Genomic DNA, 19,675 nt, shown 5'->3' with positions numbered 1-19,675 from the left:
ATTTCCTTCCAATTTTTTGATAAACTTATAGATAATTGACTAAATAAACATCATGCAAAGTTTCAATAAAAATTTCCAAGTTTTTCTTACAATTTCTGTAGTTTTTATTCAATTTTTATCGATATCGATAATATTCCGATATTTCCATCAAAATTTTCGTATTTTTGAATTACTGATATTTTCGACATCATCAATATTTTATACCTGCTATTAAAATTTTCCGGGAAAATACCGTTCAATCCAAGCAGAAATAAAAAAAAGTTTTCTTCTTTTTCTCCCACCAGTTAAAAGTCACTGCTCCAGCTTTCCCACACCTCCCCTGCACTCAGATCCTCTCAGCTCGCAAGTCGGCAGTCGCAGATCCAAACCCCGCACGATGGCCGAAAGGCAACCAGAACCCGAACCAATATCGTCGGCGAACGCAGTCTTTCTCGGCGCTCTAGCTCCCGGCGTTAACGTACGCACACTTTCCCCCTTCTTTCTGTAGCTTCTGTATTTGCTACGATTACGAACGGTTCTTGCCAAAAATGAAAAGGGGTAATCGAAAGTTTGCTTCTTTTTTTCGGGGGTGATTGGATTTTGCAGGGTCCGACGTGGACGACGCTGAGATTTGCGTTTGTGATGCTGGGTGTGTGCCTTGCTGTGATGCTGGGTTTGGCATTCTCTTCCAGTGACTCTTGGTTGGTTTTTCACGTTGCGTTCCTTGTTCTTATCACTGCGACCCTCTTCCTGCTTCTTAGCTGGTAAGTTCATTGAATATGTATCTCGAGTAAATTACCCACAATTTACTTTTTCCTTTTTAAGTTTAGCAGTTTGGTAAATCTGGATGTGGGTGAATGAATGTGGTTCCTCTTTTGGTTAATTTTTATGCTTTTTTGGATCAATGCTTTATTTTTTGAGTAATTTGTTGCCTTTATGTTATTGGGTATGTAATGGAATTAGTATGTGTTGTTGATAACTGTTTGTAAGGGTACAACACGGTTTTGTTTGCTGTGTTTTGGGTCGAAATCACATTTAGTCACCGTGATTTCGAATTTTACCAATTTCGTCAGCGTATTTAAGTCCAATTGTTAACTTATGTGTATGCTATAGCTCACATTGCAACCTATACTTCCTGTTTGATGAGTTGTGCTGGTGTTTGAACATATTAAGTTGCTTTGTGAATGCCCCAGAAATGGATTTGTGCTTGCTAATCGGTCAACAAGAGTGGTTAATTTGTCATGTTATTAGATTGCGTTCCTTGATTTTAAGGCATGGTAAGTTGTTGTAATACACGGAGGGGTAAAACTTGCTTGATATATGAGCTGCTCTCTCATCTTTTTTAGCCTTTATAGTTTATACTTGTAATATCAGTTAGCTAGCGTGTCCAACCTTGTTTTCTACCGAGCAGGTCCTTAATTTTCAATGTTTTTTATACAAACGGCAGAAAGATTGTTTTGAGGGAGGTTTGAGAGGGCTAAATTATATTTTTGGAGCCTGGGTTGGAACTATGGGCACTTGTTATACATATCCCGATGGAATTAGGGGCAAAGCTAAGGGTACTCTGTACAAGCCAGCACAGGGCTAAACTTTGCAGACATTATTTTATATATTCTACGACATAAGATAGATTTGACGAGTCTTTACATTTTATTAAGTTGTGTTTCACTGTTTCTGAGGTGATGGTGTTTGGTACACACTTTTTCTCATTCGTGGGTTTAGAGTAGAACTAGAAAAGAAAAAGCGCAAGCAGTCCAAACTTAAGATTTTTGAGGCATGTTTGATTTTGTTGTTTTATTTGAAATGCGTTAGTGTGGAGGTTCGAATTTGCATGACTTGCTAGAATTTATTATTTCATGGATCCTTGTTGAATTGTGGATTGATTTTATGCTGCAGGTTTCTTGCGCAGACTGGTTTGGTTTCTGTTGAACATCAAATCCGTGAGATGGGCTTAGCGCCAAATGATCAAAAGGAGAACAGAGACGGCGTTGTGAAAACCGAGGATAAATCCCTTTAAAAGGGCATCTTATACTTCATTCAAAGACAACTACAGTTGTGATACAATCATTTCGAGAGGCATGAGAAGACAACAACAAGGTTGTCAAAACAGCAAGCAGGTTGCTGAAGAGTTCTGCACTGTTTCACGAGCGATATCGACGAGAGGAGTTGCATTTTCAGTCAGTCTTGGCCTCCTCCTCCTTGTGCTTGCTGCTTTTGGGCTTGATGAAGCAGAAACACGAGCAACACGGGAGCTGAAACAAGAACTTCATCTCTCTGATGGTGTTGGGATCACAATGTCTAGAGGTCGGTATATATACCGTCCTCCAGCATTGGCTTTCGTTTATTCCGATCAGGATGCTTTCCCTTTACTTTATGTTTTTATTCTTTTAAGATTAATAGATGCCTAGCGTTGCTTCTCCATTTGTGTCATCATTATCTTTATGTAAGGAAAGGAATAGACTATGTGAGGCATAAAGGCAACGAATATGTAGTGGGATTTCACAGTCGGTTGATCTTTCTGGTGGCTTTCTTGGAGAAATTTATGTAGATTGCTACGTGGTGTTACAATTTTACGAGTTTTTACCATAAGATATTGATTTCCTTTCCTTTGTTTTAGAAAAAAAATAAAAAAATAAAAAGTTCACCGAGTTATTTTTTCAAGTGTTGAGCCCACAGAATAAGCCTACTCCGTGGGCTCAACAGGAAACGACCATTCTCATAATTGTAAGTAACTAGGTTTGGCACCACTGAACGCCTCTCAATGTTTGGTGGTGGAAGATGTCGATTTTATTGCTTTAGTTTTGGCATCGTGTTCAAGTCTTTTTATTTTATGATTCATTTAGCAACGGATTGGCTTAGGTTGGCAAAATTTGACCTGAATAGGATGCAGCGCTGCCCCGACCAAAGGGAGAGTAGTGAGACCAGAGGAGTTTGGGGGCCTAGAAATTGGGGCGGGGAGGGGGTGGTGGTGGTTTGGGTGGGCACGGTTGGTTTCTTGGGTGTGGTGTCATATTGCTGACGGGGTCTAATGTTCGGACCCCAAATTTCTTTTTTTTGGTCTCACCGAACAAGTAATTTGGAGGGGCAATCAAAGTAACGGATCGCTAAGTGGCACTACCATGTTAATGTCACGTTAAATTTCTTTTAGATGATGACTTACCTCAGTAGTGGAAGGAAATCATGCCTATATATCCTACTGCGGGATCGACTCCCCAACCCGGTTCCTATTCTCTTAAAAACTAACAATTTAACCCACTAACACCTCTACCGAAAAACAGTAGTCAAAGGTATTTAATCAATTTTAGAAATTTCTACAAAAACCATCATAAAATCTATTTTTAAGCAATTCGCCACATTTAACGACACGTTAATAATATGCAAGCCTAGGGGTATGAATCTTTCTCTAGCCACATCTCTATATGAAGGTATAATTATCAATTTCTTTAATCTCACCCGTTCATTTCACATTGAATGCAATGTAGTATCGGAGATTCTCCGGAAACATGATAAGCCTACACCAAGTTTAGAGACATCGAAAGCTTCATTGAAAACGAGAAAAAAAGGGGGCTCTTATAAGTTTACGACACAAGAGGCCTGCACTACAAGAATTTTGATGTAATAAAATCTACAATGCAGAGTAAGTGCTTTTGCTTAGTTCTGTTCAATCACTTCCAAAGCTCTTCCATCGGGATACCACGCTCACGAGCGACATCACGGAACTGCCTCATTTTCTGTACTGCAACCACAGTGGCTCTAGCATTGTTGAGAGCATTCTTACTTCCAAGTTGCTTCCCAAGAGCATTTTCGACACCTGCCATTTCGAGAACTATTCTCACAGACCCTCCGGCAATAACTCCTGTACCAGGAGAAGCAGGCCTGAGCATCACCTTTGCTGCTCCGTAATCTCCCTCAGATCTGCGATTTATTAGAGTCAACAAAATAGGAGATGCAATATATAGAAGAATAGGAAGGCAATCGCTTATGTCCGATCGTCAATAACTGCATTCAATTTTGGGACCATGATAAGAATATAAACAGTCCCTATCAAAGAAAAGAATGAAACCTTTCGCTCCCTAACGTGTTCCATCAACAATCACACAAGGCTCATTATAGTTTGTTTCTCTCAACCGGAGAGAGCTTACTTATCTTGTTAAGACCAAAAACAAGATGAGCGAAACCCTTTTGGGCTGAATCATATTATGCTTCTTCTCGGAACCACACAAGCCAAACAATATATATTATCCTTGCTCTCAAAAACAATAGATCAACTTCTGTTTGAATTGAACAAAGTTATGCACATTTAATTCGGACTCGCCCAGTGTAATGACAATATTGCTAGTAGTCTAAATTAACCTCACAATGAAACCTACTTCGATACTCGTGAAAATGAATTTCCAATTCCCGAATAATTAAAGATTACACTTAATCAAAAGTTTAATAGTGCAATGTCATATTTAACTAAACTTTTCAATTCTTATGAACCCATTTAAAATCGTGTATTGTTTGCACCAGAAGACCAATCTGTCAGATCGAATGAGAATCCACATAAGGTGTCATTTATCAAATCACTTCCTAGGCTACACGTCAATGCTCACGAGACACTGTACGTGTATGGTCCAACCTACTGATTCACTGGTTATTGATAAATATGTACTTCATCCATCCCAAATTGTGCTTGTCAATATTAGAAGACACTTCCCCAAGAAAATGTATGGTGAACAGACTACTTCAAGTGTAAATGACACTTAAGTGACTCGCCAAATATCAACCATAAGACTCAGAGAATACATACTACTTCAAGTTTAGCGAGCATGCAATGTGATCAAACCACATACACAACCAATTTCAACTCCCCATATTGTCTCAGACCTCAGACTCCAAGTTTAACCAATCACCATCCTGTCTCAAATATTTCTCACACTGATATGCAGTCTATACTCAATTCTAAGAATTTGCAGTTACATTCGATTTCAATTCCTATGAATTCCTATATGCAGAACTTTCCACACCATCAAATGACCAAAAGTATCATTTTTCACACAATTCTGACACATTGTCATTGAAATAAACCCAACTGAAATGCAGAATTGACCACAAATACGCAGATAGCCAAATATAGCCCGAAATGCAATGACATTCAATTCCACATAAAATGCAGTATTTCCCACACAACCAAAAGATCAAACACAAACAATTCAAGCACAATTCAAACAAAAATAAATCGAAATGGCAATACCTGTGAGGAAAAGTCAGGTACTTGGTCATGGGCACACTGATAATGTTCCTTCTAGCATTCACCGCAGACTTCTGCACCGCCCCGATAACCTCCTTGGCCTTCCCGACGCCGACACCCACATTGCCCTGCTTGTCGCCAACCACCACAATCGCCCGAAAATGCAGCTGCTTCCCTCCTTTCACCACCTTCGTCACCCTCCTCACCTGCACCACCCTCTCCTCGAACCCATCTCTAATCTTCTCCTTCTTCAGCTTCCCAAAAGCCCCAAGCTTTTTCACCTTCGAGTCCATCACGTAAATGTCGTTCCCCAGCATGGTCACGCCGCTGTACGCAGGACCGTACAGCTCCTCGTACGCGGCGGCGATTTCGTCCTCGGTCTCGGTCGAATCCTCATCGAAGGAAGGCGGGGGGACGAAGTCTTCGGGGGCCTCCGGGGGCTCGAACACGCCGTCGAATTCGGGGTCCTCGTTGTCAAAGAAGGAGGTCTCGACGTCGGACGCGGCAGCATTGAAGATAACGGTGGTGGGTCGGGAAGAGGAGAGGAAGAGGGAAATGGGTTTTCTGGGTTTGGTTGCGAGGGTGGCTGCGGCGGTGAATGGGAGAAGGGAGAGGCGGGGAGAGGGGTGGAGAGAGAGGGAAGAGAGAGTGGAGAGAGAGGAGGAGGTTGTGGACATGGCCATGGCAGGAGAGAAGTGAGGGAGTGTGGGGGTTTTGGATCAGAGAGACTTATCCCCCGCAAGGCAGAAGCTTGGAGGATGGATGAGTCATCGCCTCATCCCCAAGACGATGATGATGTGTACCCAGGAGGATTATGTGAGGATCCTGGATGCTTCAATCATATCTGTTAATGATATATCGTATGGTTAAAAATTATTGTAAATTTTTTTATTTAAAATTGAATATAAACAGTACTTAATAAAAACTGACCATACGATGTTGTTGACCCTAGAAACTACCAAACCTACGTGGCGCGCAGGCCAAGTAATTTATAAGCTAACTACGTCCTTCGGTGAATGCGGGGCGTGCCAACTCGTCGGCCAAGCTCGGTCGAGGAGTAAATTTGTTGATGTTACGTTGGGTGCGTGGCTGACTCCTGCGTCTTGCGATTGCGACCAAGGAAGGAATGCGTCTCGGCCTCTTGGGTTCTCGAACCTGAAGACAAGGTTACTATTCTTACGAAGTTCACGAGTCGTCGTCGTCGGATTCAGTCACAGTGATGTTATTCGTCAGAGTAAACTCACGCCGAATCGACACCAAAGTGTAAGGGCACAAATACTCAAAGCAAATATAAGTTTTAATAGTGAACGTGGTTCGGCCGTCCGAATACCGAACCCTAAATCCCACTTGGGAGTATCCAATCATAAAATAACTCGGCGTGCAATGCGCCGAGCTCGATATACTGTAACACCTCACTTCGTCGATGAGGCTAATGAGATGACCTCAATCAATAAGGATCCGGAAATCCTTCTCGACCGAGACTTGGATAGGTAACCAACCGTCCTCGCCGTAGTGCTGTTGATGCCAACGGAAGATACTGCGAGACCGACTGATTCTACGATGACAGAGCTATCTATGTCGACTTAAGATATCACCGATTGCTTCCACAGTGCTGTTGATGCCAACGGAAGATGTGTCAGCGAAAAGAAAATAAAAATCTCAAAGTTGTTGAGAGAGTTTGCGCAGGGCAGTTGTATGTTGAATTGTAGGGGGTTTTGATTGATGCACAACCTCTTCTATTTATAGCAACGGATCCCCCAAGGTCGAGTTAAAACCCTATTCGGACTAGGATTTTTTCTCCTGATCAAACATTGACTCGACCAATCCTACTTTCATTATGATTGTGAACCTAGTCCCTTATTGAACCGGATTCGCTTTCGGGTTATTAATCCTGCCGAGACTCCCTATTGCACTAGGACTCGGCATGCTCTACGTCATGACGTAGCCGACCTAGGTTTGGAGGCCCACGTATTGAACGATCCGTATCACCCTTGTCGCAAGGCCTTCCGGGCCGAGAATGATTCTATACTCGGCCCAAACTACTATTTTGGGTCTAAACATTGCCCCCTCGCTTCTGAGGCATTCGGCCTGACCCCTCTGGTCGAGCTTTGGCCTTGAAGAAGCGAAATTAAAACGCAAACCTCAAATGCTCTCCTTCCGAGGTGCATTTATTGAACACGATTACACGATCTTGATTCTGCTAACCACCATTCTACGTGGCCTTCTTCTATAGGGCTACTCTATAATGACGTTTGGAGCGTGCAGCCCTCTGAACCGTCACATCATCGTGGTCCGGTTGCTGAACACCACCATGCTGCCTCGATCTACGAACCATTCAGCATCGTGCAGACGCCAAACCGTCTTTCACCATAAATCTCGCCGTCACACATAATCGTGCGTCCCCCGAAACACGAAACCCTCGGTCTTCTCAACTGGATTTTCTGAATGTTCATAATGATTAGCGAATTTCTCGGTCGATTCTACCCTTCAATTCGAATTTCGAACGATTGCCCTTCCCTTCATCGTCCTATAAATACCGAAATCTTCTCATTTGTACTTTTACGCGTTCAAATTTTTTGAATTTCCTGCCATTGCTCTAGCGCATTCCTTTTCCCCGAGTCTTCATCCTCAAGTCTCCAACCCAGAAAAACCCCTTTCACATCGTACTTTTTAACCTTCCCACAATGGCCTCCTTCATCTCTAAGCTTTCCAGGGAATGTGATCAGTGTCACAAAATTCTTGATCGAAGCTCGATCAAAACCATACGGTTTGAGAGTAACATGAGTACTTCTCACCAAATCTTGGGCCCTCTTTTTAAAGCGGCAGTACCCTCAGCCATTACTGGACTTCTCCAGGAGCATTGCCTATCATCCTTGCTCCAAGGGTTTGAATGGTCTAGATGGGATGCGGCAAAGCCTCAAGGCTCCTGGCCTTCGACCACTACAACCTGGGCAGCCTGGGTTGTACGAATGGAAAAGCTCTTCGGTGAGCAATGGAAGGACCTCGGTATCTACGACGCCATCCTCCTCTCGTCTATGGATGTCGTTCTCGACAAGGAGCTTCTCCTAGCCGCCCTATGCTTCTGGTGTTCGGCCACCAACACCATAGTCTTCCCTCTTGGTTCCGTTGGCCCCACCATTCTTGACATCACCGCCATTTTGAGGACTTCAGCAACTGGAATCCCCATCGATGCTGCCCTCTCCGGGTACCCGTCGAACCTTGACCTGAAGACACTTTTCGACAGACGGGCCTTTGAGACGTTGAGCAGTGAGGGTCAAATCCCCTCGAAAGAAGACGTTCAAAAACTCCATAAGAACTTCTTCAACTACAACACCCTCTATCTCCATTTTACCGGCCGAGGAGAAGAGGCTCTGCGAGAAGGGGAACATGAGGCTTTCCTCTTCTATTGGTACAACAAGTACATTTGTTATACCAAATCGAACAAATGCTTGGTCGAGAACATGCCGGTGGCCGAGGCCCTGGCTAGTGGTCACGCCCTGTCACTTAGCTCCAACATTCTTGCCCATCTCTTCCGCTGCCTGGCTGAGACGACCCTTCACAAGATCGACCTATACCAGAATGGTCCCCTCTGGGTCTTTCAACTCTGGCTGCAAGTTTACTTCGCCTCCCTTCGGCCGGCAATCGTCGATTTCTTACCAACCGAAGCGCTTGGGCCTCAGCTGGCCTCTCGACCAACACCCCATCACCAAGCCGAAGAGGTATTTAGATACTTTTTCGCCCTTGATGACCTTTCCAACGACGAGTTCTTGATATGCCGTCGTCGAGAATATCATTCCTCAATCAAGCTACCTACATCAATGTGGGGCGCAGACGAAGACGCCGACCTTCGTCAGTCCTGAGGGTCATTCGTGCTCACTCGCGACCTTCCTCTCGGCTGTGATGGGAAACGAGCGGGCTGGGAAGTATACCATCCCAACTTCCTGGCTCGACAGCTTGACTACCTCCAAGGCTGCCCGGTCCCTCTTCTCTCTTCGCGAACCGTCCTAAGCCGTGGACGCGAGATTGGTTCCTCGGAGAAGGAATGCAATATCGCCAAGAGGGAGTTTCAAGAGCAATGCCAAAGTTTCCGCCTCCGACTGGCCATCCCAGAAACACTTAGTACCGATACCTTCGGCGAGTGGTGGGAAAAGTATACCCATGAGTTCTTTGGTGTTCCGGTCGAAACCATTTTGGACAAGCTTTTCGGTGATCGACCTAAGAAAGCTTCTGTCTCCCAAGCCCAGGGTAACTGTTTATTTTTCCTTTTTTTTTTTTTTAATTTTGAACTATTGATCGGTTTTGCTGATTTGCTTTTACGTTCTCAGGTAGTCGACCGTTGAAAAAGGTAGAGGCGGCCGATGCAACCGTGGCCAAGAAAAAATCGGTCGTCTCTAAAAGGACAGAGGTTGCCGCGCAGGCTTTGCTGAGTAAACGGCCTCGTCGAGAAGCCGAGCTAACCGTCGAACCCCCTCGGCCCTCCAAACGGGTCAAGAAGCTGGCGAGGAAAGGAAAACGGGAGATTCACCTCATCTCCAGTCAAACCACGGGGGTGACGACTCCTAGCGTATCCCCTTCTCCCCCAGTCTCCCAAGTCTTGGTCGAGGGTCGGCCAATTCCGGCCGAGGAAGCAGTCCAAGCACGGCCTGTTTCTAAGGTTGGGAAGCCAGTTGCTGTTCCCTTGGTCGAGGGTCGGCCAATTCCGGCCGAGGAAGCAGTCCAAGCACGGCCTGTTTCTAAGGTTGGGAAGCCAGTTGCTGTTCCCTTGGTCGAGGCTGCACCTGTCTTAGAAAAGGCAGTCCATTCGACCGAGAAAACTTCTGCACAAACCTCGGTCCTCGTTCTGGAGGAGAGTGAGGGGAGCGATGAAGTGCCTCTGGCGAGTCGTCCTCGTTCCCACCGTCAACCTCCTCCCGTGTCCGAGGCGGCTGTCCAGGTCGGCCTTACGATGGCCGACCATGGCAAACCATCGGCCGGAGAGCCAGCGGCGGACGCACCTGTTCACCGGCAAGACCAGGACCTCCCGTCCGTGCTTGAAGCTGCTGTCCGAGTCGGCCCGTCTACGGCTGACCGCGGTAAACGACCTGTAGGGAAGCCAGAAGCGTCGGCGGAGACGCCTGTTCATCCGTAGGACCAGGATCTCAATATTCCTCAACAGGAGGTTACTTCGACCTTTGTAAGTACCTCATTCCGCCTTTTCTTGGTTAGTTCTCTGCCGTAAAAACTCTAAACCAGGAAACTACTAAATGTCAGGTGCCTGCACACTCTTTTCATCGAAAATTCTATGCGCCGAAAGGTGTTATCTATATTTCTTGGCCCCCTCAATGGCCATCGAATGTAGATAACCTCCATCGGCCGCGTGAACTGAGGAGCAGCCTAAGACACTGGGCTTGGCCATTAAGCTCTTTAGGTTCGAGCAACGATCTTGAAGACATGGCCGAAGTCTCCTCTCGGCAGGTTAAAAGAAACGAAACCCTCTTGTTATCTTTTTAGGATTTATTTGAGCTCAAACTTTATTTTGTGTGCAGGCCTCATGGGAAGTCGAATTCAAAGCCCTCATGTCCAGCACAACTGGAGGGGCTGGTCCTTCGGCCGCCGCGACTGAAACTGCTGATTCAACTGCTCTAACTCGGTTGCAAGAAGTCTTGTCGCTTTCGGAGTCGCAAGTACTCGAGCGCAACGGTCTTGATTTTCTCAGTGCATGTCTAAACGACCTCGGAGCCGATGGTCACCTGAGCGGCGAGGCTATCGTTCAGGCGTCATCTGCCTTGGAGTGGGTTTGGGAGGCCTTTAGTATCTTCCAGAACGCTATGAAGGCCGAACAAGACCTGCAGTTGCGACGGCCGTCCAAGATACTCTCCGTCCAAAGATCGATGCTTTAAAGGCAAAATGAGAGACCTTGGCCGAGCTTGACCGTCAAATGGCCGAATTGGTGAAACGCAGGTCGGCCATTGCCTCCGAGCTTGCTAAGGACTTCGAGTCGGGCGGTAAAGATTGCTTAACCGAGTATGCGGCGAACACAAAACGGGTCGAGCAGTTGAAACTGGAGATGAAGAACCGGCAGGCCAAGGTCATCATGGGTGAGGTGTGGTGGTTAGAGCTGAAAGCCCTGCTCAGCACTCTTCTACCTTCTTCGCCTTGACGTTATTTTGACTTTTATGTAAACCGATCGACCAGGTCACTTTGTATTCTATCAATTTTAATGAAATGAATGTTTTACTCCCGCATTTCCCAAGTGACCGGATAGTATTTCTTCAAAAACTTCCCATTAATTGGTAATTTGTGAACTAAACCGGTCTGGTCTCTAAGATGATATGCCCCCTTGCCGTATACTTTATGCACAACAAACGGCCCTTCCCAATTTAGCGACCACTTGCCGAACCTAGGATCCTTTAGTCCTACGGGCAACACCGTTTGCCAAACTAATTCACCCTCGCCAAATGTTTTCTGCCGTACTTTTTTATTATAGGCTCGTTCGGCAATCCGTTTTTGTGCCACCAACAGGTTGTAAGCGTCAAGTCGCGCTTCTTCCAAATCTTCCAACTCCTATCTCATGGACTGATTATATTCGGCGCTAACCAAGCTACTTTGCTCAATCAACCGTAATGAATTTATGCTTAACTATACTGGTAACATTGCTTCGTGTCTGTAAGTTAGTGCATACGGGGTTGTCCCAGTCGCCGATCGGGGTGACGTTCGATATGCCCATAATGCCTCATTCAACTTCAAATGCCACATACCGGACCTTTTCCTTTATTACCTTCTCGAGAATGCCGATCAACACTTTATTACTTACCTCGGCCTGCCCATTTGCTTGTGGGTAATACGGTGTAGACTATTCAAGCTGAATTTTCAAACCTGCTGTATACTCTCTAAACCTTTCGGCTGTAAAGATCGTGCCATTGTCGGTTATAATTGTTTCCGGTATGTCGAATCTGGTCACAATGTGTTCCTCCACAAAGTCACAAACTTCTTTAGATGTTAGCTCGACATATGATTTCGCTTCGACCCACTTAGTAAAGTAATCAGTCGTTACTATTATCCATGCGTGCTTGGCAGCCCCAGAAGACGGCGTGATTTTACCGATCACGTCCATGGCCCATCCTCTAAACGGCCATGGTTTAATGACCGAATTCAACGATTCGGTCGGGACCCTTTGTATAGGCCCGTGGATTTGGCACTGTACGCATCCTCGTGCAAACTCGATACAATCCTTTAGTATTCTTGGCCAAAAATAGCCGTGTCGTCGAAGTAGCCATTGTAGTTTCCGTCCGGATTGATGAGCTCCGTAAATCCCTTCATGTATTTCTGTGATCGCCTGAGCACCCTCTTGGGGGCCGAGGCATAGTAGTAGCAGTCCATCCTCGCCTTTCCGGTATAACTCATTTTGATACATGACATAGTTCGTGGCGTGAACTCGTGTCTTGCGACTATGTTTGCCATTGGGATTGTCAAGGTACTGCATAATGGGCTTTCTCCAATCATCTGGTATTGCCTCGACATCACAAACCTCTATAGAGTCTTGTCGATCTAGCAACGAGGGTAAGGACATGACTCTGGTGCGTATCACGTCGTCGCGTCGGAGGATTTGCTGGTTAACCAAGGCTGGGTACAGCTGTCGTAACACCGGTATTTCTCGGCCTAGCTTGCCTCCCAGGAGTTGTGCACCGGATGCAATTTGAGCCAACTCGTCCGCGTCGGTATTATGGATCCGGGAAATATGCTCGAAAGTAATATCGTCGAATGATTCGACCAAATAGCTGGCAACCATGTGGTAGGGTGCCAGGGTACAACTCATGCAGCGGAAAGACCCATTAAGTTGGTTAATCACAAGTTCAGAGTCGTCGAGGACGAGGGCACGGGTGGCCCGCAAGTCATGAAGGAGGCCAAGGCAGATGATAAGGGCTTCATATTCGGCCTGATTATTGGTGCAGTCGAAATCCAACTTAAGCGAAAAATACCAACGATCGTGACTAGGAGATTGAATGACAATCCCAACGTCGGCCGAGGATGAAGTACTGAAACCGTCAAAATACATCGTCCAATAGTTGTTGCGCGTTTTAACCATGCCGATTTCGACATCGGTGTCCCCAAAACCGTAGAGGGAAGGGTGTTGAGCAAGGAAGTCGGCCAATGCTTGGCCTTTGACAGCTTTTTGGGGCACATATTGCAAGCTAAACTCGGACAACGCCATCGTCCACTTCCCAATTCCACCTTTTACGATTGGCCGGGTAAGCATGTACCGGATAACGTCGGTCTAGGCAATGACTTGTGTGACCGACGGAAGCATGTAATGCCGGAGCTTGGAGGCGGTGAAGAACACGGCAAGACAGAGCTTTTCAACGGTGGAATAATTGGTTTCTGGTTGATTAAGATTTCGACTGAGGTAAAAAATAGCCTGCTCTCGCCCGGCATCGTTATCTTGGGCAATGAGGCAGCCGATGGACTCTTTAGCCGCCGAGATATATAGTTTGAGAGGCTTACCGCGCCGAGGGGGAACAAGGACAGGTGGTGTCGTGAGGGAGACTTTGATTTGTGTAAACGCTGCCTGATGCTCGTCAGTCCACGCAAACGTATCTGAGTCCTTAAGTTTCAAAAGCGTTGAGAACACTTTCATTTTTCCTGCCGAGTTAGCTATAAATCGGCGGAGAAAATTTATCTTGCCGAGTAAGGACTGCAGTTGTTTCTTCGTCGTCGGGGGTGGAGCATTGATGATTGCACGTGCTTTATTCTCGTCCACTTCAATTCTACGGTGATGCACGAGGAAACCGAGAAAATTACCGGCCGACACATCGAATGCACATTTGGCAGGGTTCATCTTGAGATTGTGTTGACGCATACGAAGGAAAGCTTGTTAGAGATCATCCAAATGAGGCCGCTGTTGTTTAGACTTAATTACAACATCGTCAATATAGACTTCGACGATGGTTCCAATTAAATCATGAAATATAGTGTTCATTGCCCGTTGGTATGTGGCGCCGGCGTTTTTGAGGCCGAATGGCATGACAACCCATTCGTAAGTGCCGAGTGCCCCCGGGCAGTGAAAAACAGTTTTGTGCACATCAGCTTTGGCAATGAAAATTTGGTTGTACCCGGCGTGTCCATCCATAAAGGACAAGATTGCATGATTCGCCACAGCATCGATTAATAGATCCGAAATCGGCATTGTATACTCATCTTTAGGAGTTGCCAGATTCAGATTTCTGAAATCGATGCAAATGCGCAATGCACCATTTTTCTTTAAAACATGAACGATATTGGCCAACCATTCCACATATCGAGCTATCTGAATGAACCCGGCTTTCAAAAGCTGAACTAGTTCGTCCTTGATACCGAGTTGAACTTCGGTCGAGAAGCGTCGAGGTGGTTGACGGAAAAGTTTACATCCAGGTTTAATACGCAACTCATGCTCGACGAGAGTACGATCCAAACCAGGCATTTCATGATAGCTCCAAGCAAATCAATCTTTAAACTCCTCCAGCAGGGCACGAAGTTCGTTCTTCAGAGGTTGGGGAAGTAAAACACTAATAAATAAAGGTCGTGGGTCATCGGCCGACCCAACATTAACTTCTTCCAAGGGATCTTTGACTTGGGGCCGATTATTTTCGAGCTCGGCCGGGGCGGCTTGAATTTTGTCAAGAGATAAGACAGGACCATTATCTCATTCGGCAAGGAACTCGACGAGGTTAACGCCCGAATTTGGTTGTTTCGATATAGTATACCAATGGGCCAGCAGTCGTTCCATAGTAGATGAAACCACGACCCTGCGTTTTTCCCGATCGGTGTCAAACATCGGCTTCGGGGATGAAATTAGCTAAACCGAGTCTCGCCGAATCCTGATGGACAGTTTCAGCGCCAACCTCGATAGCTTTTTGAACAGAAATCCGAGTCGGCCGTCCCTCGTCATTGAAGCCCTGTAGAGTGATATAGCCGACGTGATCATCATAATACCGTGCTTGGATCATGTTAGTTTCGAAGGGCTGACTATCGACCGGGTGAACGATGACTGATTTGCCGTCCCAGAAAACTAGCACTTGATATAAGGATGAAGGAATACAGCTGGTTTGATGAATCCAGTCTCGACTGAGCAGAGCATTATACTCGGTTTTGGAGTCGACGATAAAAAAGGCGGTCATGTGATTTCAGCCGGTAATATTTACCGCTAAAGGAAGCACCCATTTGGTTTGTGATTTATCTCCGACGAAACTGCTCATTGTGATCCCGGAAGGAATGAGTTCGTCATTTGAGCGACGTAACGCCTTCATGATGTTTACAGGCATGATATTGACCGTCGTTCCGCAGTCGACAAAAACTTTGGAGACTGGATACCCTTCGATATGGGCCGTGACATACAATGGCTTTAAATGATGGAGGTTGGCCGATGATGAGCGAGGAAACAATTCAGCCAAAGCTGCTTTGATTTTGTCATCTTTTGTTGCAGAGTCGTCATTGGCAATAGTTACAAAGTCAATATGACCGACTTCCTCGGCAATTACGTCACCATCAAGGAAACTCAGTTGAGCTGTGCTTGACTAAAAATCGGCGGGCAACACATGAACCATACTGATTTCCATGTTATCCAGAACTGACGGGCCCATCAGGTTAGGATCCTCTTCGCTCGCTGCGTCTCTTGTCTGGTCGGCGACTGCGGCCTCCGCTGCCGTCAGAGTTAGACAAAGAGACTCTTCTGTTCCTTCTTCAATGGTTTGATCCTGCGGCGTCTCTTTGGCAGCCTGTTGGTTCTGCGTAATTGCCTCAGGTGAGGTTGAGATTGAAAGTGTGCTTCGGGCCAAGACCTGAACTTGCTCATAGTAATGCATCCGGGCGTCTCTGGTGTCGAGATAGGCATCCAATCGTGCAACACGTGCTATTTCATCGGCCGTAAGGTCGAAGAGAGACACAGCCGAAAATACTTCAAAGTGATATCGTAAATACTGAAGGTCCTCTATTGAGAAAGGAAGGTCAGCGGCATCTATATCAGTATATGGGTCGACTTCAAATCCAAGAACACGAGCTTCTCGTATGTGCTGGAACCTTGCTTTCAATCCTGGGTCTGAAGTATTCTGAATGATTTGCTCGGCATCAGGGCAAGTTTGGATCAGATCAATTGTGTCTTGACATGCTTTCGGCAAACCATACAGATCGTTGGCCGAATGTTTCTTATGAAATTCTCGCATATATTCCAATGCCTCCCCGAGGAATGGTGGATGCAAATTCCGTCGAATTTTGATCAAAGGTTCTTGAATGGCCGGCGAGGCTAATTTGCTTTCAGCTTCTTGCCTGAAATGCTCGAGGCGTGCCTTCATCTCCCCAGGCCGAAGAAGCAGTTTGATCCGTTTATCAGCCTCTTCGAACGTGGTTTCGATATCTCGATTGACCAACCGTTTCCTTTGAACCAACTCTGTCATAATAGCTGGAGATGGTCGTTCATCGTCAGTGACAATTGTGTCATTTGGCCGCCATTTAGGGACCGAAGTTTCTTGGGCTGCCCGTTGGCGGGCCATGCAATCTATCCTTTGGTGCCGGCGTTTCTGAGATTTGGACAGCGCGGTATAGACGCCTTTCAAAGAGTGATATGTATACCAACGTTGATCTCTAGGTTCGGGATGTTTGAAAGTTTTTTGGCTCCGAGATGATTCCGAGCTGCTAGAGTTACGTATATAGTAGTCCTCGTCATATAATGGAGCATCAAACTCAAGGCGCCGCCTGACTGAGGGTGTCTCTTCCATCCTCACTTTAGGACCGAGCCTATCAAAAACCCCTTGATGATGGCCTACGTTGGCTACATTTTGCTGGGTTGCGGCCGTAGGTCGTTCCGTTATAAGCGAAGATGGCTTCCCCTCTGGCTCACTGTTGACCTTTGCTCTACATTTACTACATAAAACCGCCGTCCCACTGTCTTCATCGGCGCTGTAATCCATCATAAGTTTGACAATAGCGGGTCCCGTTAAAGCTGTAGGTGGTTCGTTTGAACGAAAATCGGCCATGAAACAGGGCTGAGAATTCTGATTCCGAAAGCGTTGCGTCGCAACAACTTCGGCCTTTCATTTCCCTTTGTCCTTAGGTAGGCACGCGTCGACCATATTTATTGTTGCCGTGGGGAACGGGTCAGTATCAACGTTCATCTTCTTCTCTGGAAATTTCAGTTTGCCACTATCAATCTAGCTTTGGACGTTGTCTCGAAACACGACGCAATTGTTTGTCGTATGTTTGCTTGAATTGTGGTATTTGCAATATATCTTTCCTTTAAGCTCATCGGCCTTGGGAATGTTGTGCCCAGGCCAAAGTTTGATGATTCTCGCTGATAACAGTTGGTCAAAAATTGCATCGTCTTTTGTAATATCAAAAGTATAAACTTTTGACGGTTTCAGTGTTCCTTCAGTGGCCGAGCGGATTTTGACTTCCTTAGAGTCAACTTGAGTCAGTGCCTTGCAAACGTAAGGCTTATCTATCACTATCTCAGCTGCATCCACACTAACGCATTCATCCTCGGTTGATGCATAATTGACAGTAGGATTCTTGTAATTCGTCCCCTGAGATGGAGCTTTCGAAATCTTTTCCTCGCGGAGCAAATAATCATACTGCTCGACATGTTGGGCTAATTCGTACATATCCCGAAAGTTTGCCCCCAAGAATTTCTTTTTGTATTCGACGTCAAGACCGTTTAGAGCAAGCCTGACGAATTCGACTTCGGGGAGAGGTACTTGGCACCAATTCCTAGCTGATTTGAATCTGGTAAGATAATCCATTGGTGACTCATCGGACGCCTGAGCCATCCTTGCTAGTGAGGATACTGACATTTCCATTCCCGGCAGATAAAACTGCTCATGAAATTTCTCGACCAACTCCTCCCAACTCTGGACGGAGTTCGGTGGGAGGTTAATATACCAAGCGAAAAATTGAAAAGTCGCAGCTTGTGAAAGTCACTATTGACGTCCCCGCATTGCGCGGTGAAACGAGCTACATGTTCTAACGATGATAAGGATGATTCTCCGGCAAAAAGGCTAAAATCTGGGATTTTAAAACCTCTAGGGTATTCGAACTGTTCCACATAAGCTGGATATGGGTGTATAAACTTAGGGAACTTCGGCCCTTTTTTCATGGCCGAATCGATCATCCGTTGGACCTCTGTCATATCGACGGGTGTTACTTCCACTCTCTGGTCGGATCCGTCTGACCTACTATTCGACCCTCATCCTCTTTCCAAGTTAATTGGCCTGAGCCGAGCAGGAATTGGCTCGACCGGTACACTTGATAATAGATTATTCCTCGGCGGTAAATGCTGGGCAAGATTGAAAGTTCTACCATCGCTGACCTTACTAACCAGTATTTCGAGTAATTTGGTTTGTGCTTCACTGGAGTTGCGTATCACGTCATGAAGCTTATCAATTCTTCGACTCAATGTCTGTTCAACCGTCCGAGATTGCTCGTCAAGCCGTTTTCGAAGAAACGACCTTGTAGGTGGATCGGATCCTTCGCCACCATCTTCATCACAATCTTCTATTACTCCTTCATTGAGAACGCAAGTGTTCCTGTCGGGAATTTCAAGACTGCGAACCTGACCGCCGAGATTAACCTCCCTTTCTCGGCGGGTTGCGCTTGTGGACTCAGGTGTCACGGCGCTGACGAGATTCTGCGCATGTGGCACACTGTGTCCTACATTCTGAATCGGCAAATCGGCTGTTGATTTTCCCATAGCTGTTTTCTTTTTTACCGATCGCGTTTCAATTGGCATGAACTTCGTAGTTTAGCCCTAGGTCCCACTGGGCGTGCCAAAATGTTGACCCTAGAAACTACCAAACCTACGTGGCGCGCAGGCCAAGTAATCTATAAGCTAACTACGTCATTCGGTGAATGCGGGGCGTGCCAACTCGTCGGTCGAGCTCGACCGAGGAGTAACTTTGTTGATGTTACGTTGGGTGCGCGGCTGACTCCTGCGTCTTGCGATTGCGACCGAGGAAGGAACGCGTCTCGGCCTCTTGGGTTCTCGAACCTGAAGACAAGGTTACTATTCTTACGAAGTTCACGAGTCGTCGTCGTCGTCGGATTCAGTCACAGTGATGTTATTCGTGAGAGTAAACTCACGCCGAATCGACACCAAAGTGTAAGGGCACAAATACTCAAAGAAAATATAAGTTTTAATAGTGAACGTGGTTCGGCCGTCCGAATGCCGAACCCTAAATCCCACTTGGGAGTATCCAATCATAAAATAACTCGGCGTGCAATGCGCCGAGCTCGATATACTGTAACACCTCACTTCGTCGAGGAGGCTAATGAGATGACCTCAATCAATAAGGATCCGGAAATCCTTCTCGACCGAGATTTGGATAGGTAACCAACCGTCCTCGCCGCAGTGCTGTTGATGCCAACAGAAGATACTGCGAGACCGACTGATTCTACGATGACAGAGCTATCTATGCCGACTTAAGATATCACCGGTTGCTTCCACAGTGCTGTTGATGCCAA

The 19,675-nt window shown here is 46.1% G+C and overlaps 2 protein-coding genes across 2 annotated transcripts; one reads left to right on the top strand and one right to left on the bottom strand.

Moving 5' to 3' along the window:
• Positions 1-237: 237 nt before the first annotated feature.
• On the top strand, positions 238-2,547 carry LOC126587176 (uncharacterized). The gene is made up of 3 exons (XM_050252190.1): positions 238-457; positions 586-743; positions 1,876-2,547. The coding sequence occupies exons 1-3, from the start codon at positions 377-379 to the stop codon at positions 1,994-1,996; spliced, it is 360 nt and encodes a 119-aa protein (XP_050108147.1). The 5' UTR covers positions 238-376; the 3' UTR covers positions 1,997-2,547.
• A 954-nt stretch (positions 2,548-3,501) lies between these two features.
• On the bottom strand, positions 3,502-6,010 carry LOC126587175 (30S ribosomal protein S5, chloroplastic-like). Its single transcript, XM_050252189.1, has 2 exons — positions 5,216-6,010; positions 3,502-3,894 (listed from the first exon to the last, which is right to left on the bottom strand). The coding sequence occupies exons 1-2, from the start codon at positions 5,893-5,895 to the stop codon at positions 3,645-3,647; spliced, it is 930 nt and encodes a 309-aa protein (XP_050108146.1). The 5' UTR covers positions 5,896-6,010; the 3' UTR covers positions 3,502-3,644.
• Between the last annotated feature and the right edge of the window lie 13,665 nt (positions 6,011-19,675).

This window comes from Malus sylvestris, chromosome 10 (assembly GCF_916048215.2).
Source record: "Malus sylvestris chromosome 10, drMalSylv7.2, whole genome shotgun sequence".
Lineage (NCBI taxonomy): Eukaryota > Viridiplantae > Streptophyta > Magnoliopsida > Rosales > Rosaceae > Malus > Malus sylvestris.
Note: the sequence above shows the minus strand (reverse complement) of the source record. Positions and strands in the feature narration are given on the sequence as shown.

Bases quoted from the DNA above. Each gene is read 5' to 3' on its own strand.
- LOC126587176 (XM_050252190.1), top strand. From the start codon at position 377: ATGGCCGAAAGGCAACCAGAACCCGAACCAATATCGTCGGCGAACGCA. The intron at 458-585 runs GTACGCACACTT...TGGATTTTGCAG, and splicing joins CTCTAGCTCCCGGCGTTAAC to GGTCCGACGTGGACGACGCT. The intron at 744-1,875 runs GTAAGTTCATTG...TTTATGCTGCAG, and splicing joins CTCTTCCTGCTTCTTAGCTG to GTTTCTTGCGCAGACTGGTT.
- LOC126587175 (XM_050252189.1), bottom strand. From the start codon at position 5,895: ATGGCCATGTCCACAACCTCCTCCTCTCTCTCCACTCTCTCTTCCCTC. The intron at 3,895-5,215 runs GTATTGCCATTT...AATAAATCGCAG, and splicing joins TACCTGACTTTTCCTCACAG to ATCTGAGGGAGATTACGGAG.